We start from the raw sequence: 2027 nt of genomic DNA on the forward strand, positions 1-2027 counted from the left end.
TTGTCTGAGCTGCTTCTGAGCCCCTGCACACACAGAGCTGCCCCTGGGCAGTGCCAGGTGGTGTGAGCAGGGCAGAGCTGAGCACACAGCAGGTGGGACGGGGTCTGTGACACTGACAGGGAGCAGACCCAGGGACAGAGAAAGCTCCCAGGAGGGACAGCTCCAGGCAGCAGAGACATGGGCAGGGAGAGGGAGCTGCAACCAGAAATGCCGGGGAGGAGATTCAGGAACCACCCTGCCATCCCCTGCAGTGCAGATGCATTTCCCAGTGCAAACCCCTGGTCTCCTCTCCTCCTCCTCTGCCCCAAAGCCATGGGTTCCAGGTCACGAGTCTCCACCTCGGCAGCTGGACCTCCAGGTGAAGAGTTCCTGGAACGTGTTACGCGAAAAAGTTGCTAGAAGTGCTTGCTCTACACTGTCATCATGTGAGTGGGAGTAGCACAGCCAGGTATGGAGAAGGTTTCACAGCATGCCCATCTGCCTTTCTGTCCTTGCTTTAATTTTCAGGAACACTGCAGTGTTCTTCCCTGTTTCTCCACCTGTCCCTGGTGCTGTTGCTGTCTGGGATCGGAGTGGGAATGTGATTCCATTCTTGTTCTGACACCAACACAGGGGATCTTGCCCTAGAGGTGTGTTCATGGAAACTAGATACCCACGCTGCATTTTAAGCTGTGATGAAACATGTTTCTCAGTTGGTAGAAACGGAGAATGAGCTGACACATCCCTCCTTCAGGGAGGAGGTTTTCCATGAGAAATAGCATGTTTATTTTGCTCAGAGAGGTCTCCCCTAAATTGCCACTGTCTTTTCCTCCTATGGCAGGTCTTCATGTCCAGAGGCAGCAAATGTCCAACAGCAGCTCCATCACCCAGTTCCTCCTCCTGGAGATCACAGACACACGGGAGCTGCAGCTCTTGCACTTCTGGCTCTTCCTGGGCATCTACCTGGCTGCCCTCCTGGGCAACGGCCTCATCATCACCACCATAGCCTGTGACCAGCACCTCCACACCCCCATCTGCTTCTTCCTCCTCAACCTCTCCCTGCTTGACCTGGGCTGCATCTCCACCATCATCCCAAAGTCCATGGCCAATTTCCTCTGGGACACCAGGGCCATTTCTTATATGGGATGTGCTGCCCAGCTCTTTCTCTTTGTCTTTTTCGTTTCAGCAGAGTCGTATCTCCTCACTGTCATGGCCTACGACCGCTATGTTGCCATCTGCAAACCCCTGCACTACGGGACCCTCCTGGGCAGCAGAGCTTGTGTCCACGTGGCAGCAGCTGCCTGGGCCAGTGGGTTTCTCACTGCTCTGCTGCACACGGCCAATACATTTTCACTGCCACTGTGCAAGGGCAATGCTGTGAACCAGTTCTTCTGTGAAATCCCCCAGATCCTCAAGCTCTGCTGCTCACACTCCTACGTCAGCGAAGTTGGGGTTCTTGTGTTTTGTCTCTTAATAGGATTCGGCTGTTTTGTGTTCATCATGCTGTCCTATGTGCAGATCTTCAGGGCCGTGTTGAGGATCCCCTCTGAGCAGGGACGGCACAAAGCCTTTTCCACATGTCTCCCTCACCTGGCTGTGGTCTCCCTGCTGATCAGCACTGCCATGTTTGCCTATCTGAAGCCCCTCTCCATCTCCTCTCTTTCCCTGGATCTTGTGGTGTCTGTTCTGTACTCAGTGGTGCCCCCAACAGTGAACCCCCTCATCTACAGCATGAGGAACCAGGAGCTCAAGGATGCCCTGAGGAAACTGATGACTGGATGTTTTTCTGAAGCAACAAACTGCCCATCTGCTTCTACATAGGAGTTTTAACGTAACTAATTACAGGTGCAGCCTATCATCTCTATTGTTTGGTGGTGGTGGTGTTCTTATTGTGCTAATGTTGTCATCCCCTTTCTAATTCACTGTCTGCTTTTGTTTTATAACCACTGGCCATGTTCTTTGTGTATTAAAACAAAATAAAGAGCCCTGTAGTGATTCCTTTTCATGGTATCCTTTCTGCAAGGCCTGTTTGGATCTGCAGGGACAGT

General features: G+C 52.4%; 1 protein-coding gene across 1 annotated transcript; it reads left to right on the forward strand.

Moving 5' to 3' along the window:
- The first annotated feature begins 843 nt into the window (after positions 1 to 843).
- Positions 844 to 1800, forward strand: LOC135999924 (olfactory receptor 14C36-like). Its single transcript, XM_065653499.1, has one exon. The coding sequence runs from the start codon at positions 844 to 846 to the stop codon at positions 1798 to 1800; it is 957 nt and encodes a 318-aa protein (XP_065509571.1).
- The last annotated feature ends 227 nt before the right edge of the window (positions 1801 to 2027 follow it).

The sequence above is a fragment of the Caloenas nicobarica genome, chromosome 31, assembly GCF_036013445.1.
Source record: "Caloenas nicobarica isolate bCalNic1 chromosome 31, bCalNic1.hap1, whole genome shotgun sequence".
NCBI classification, from domain to species: domain Eukaryota; kingdom Metazoa; phylum Chordata; class Aves; order Columbiformes; family Columbidae; genus Caloenas; species Caloenas nicobarica.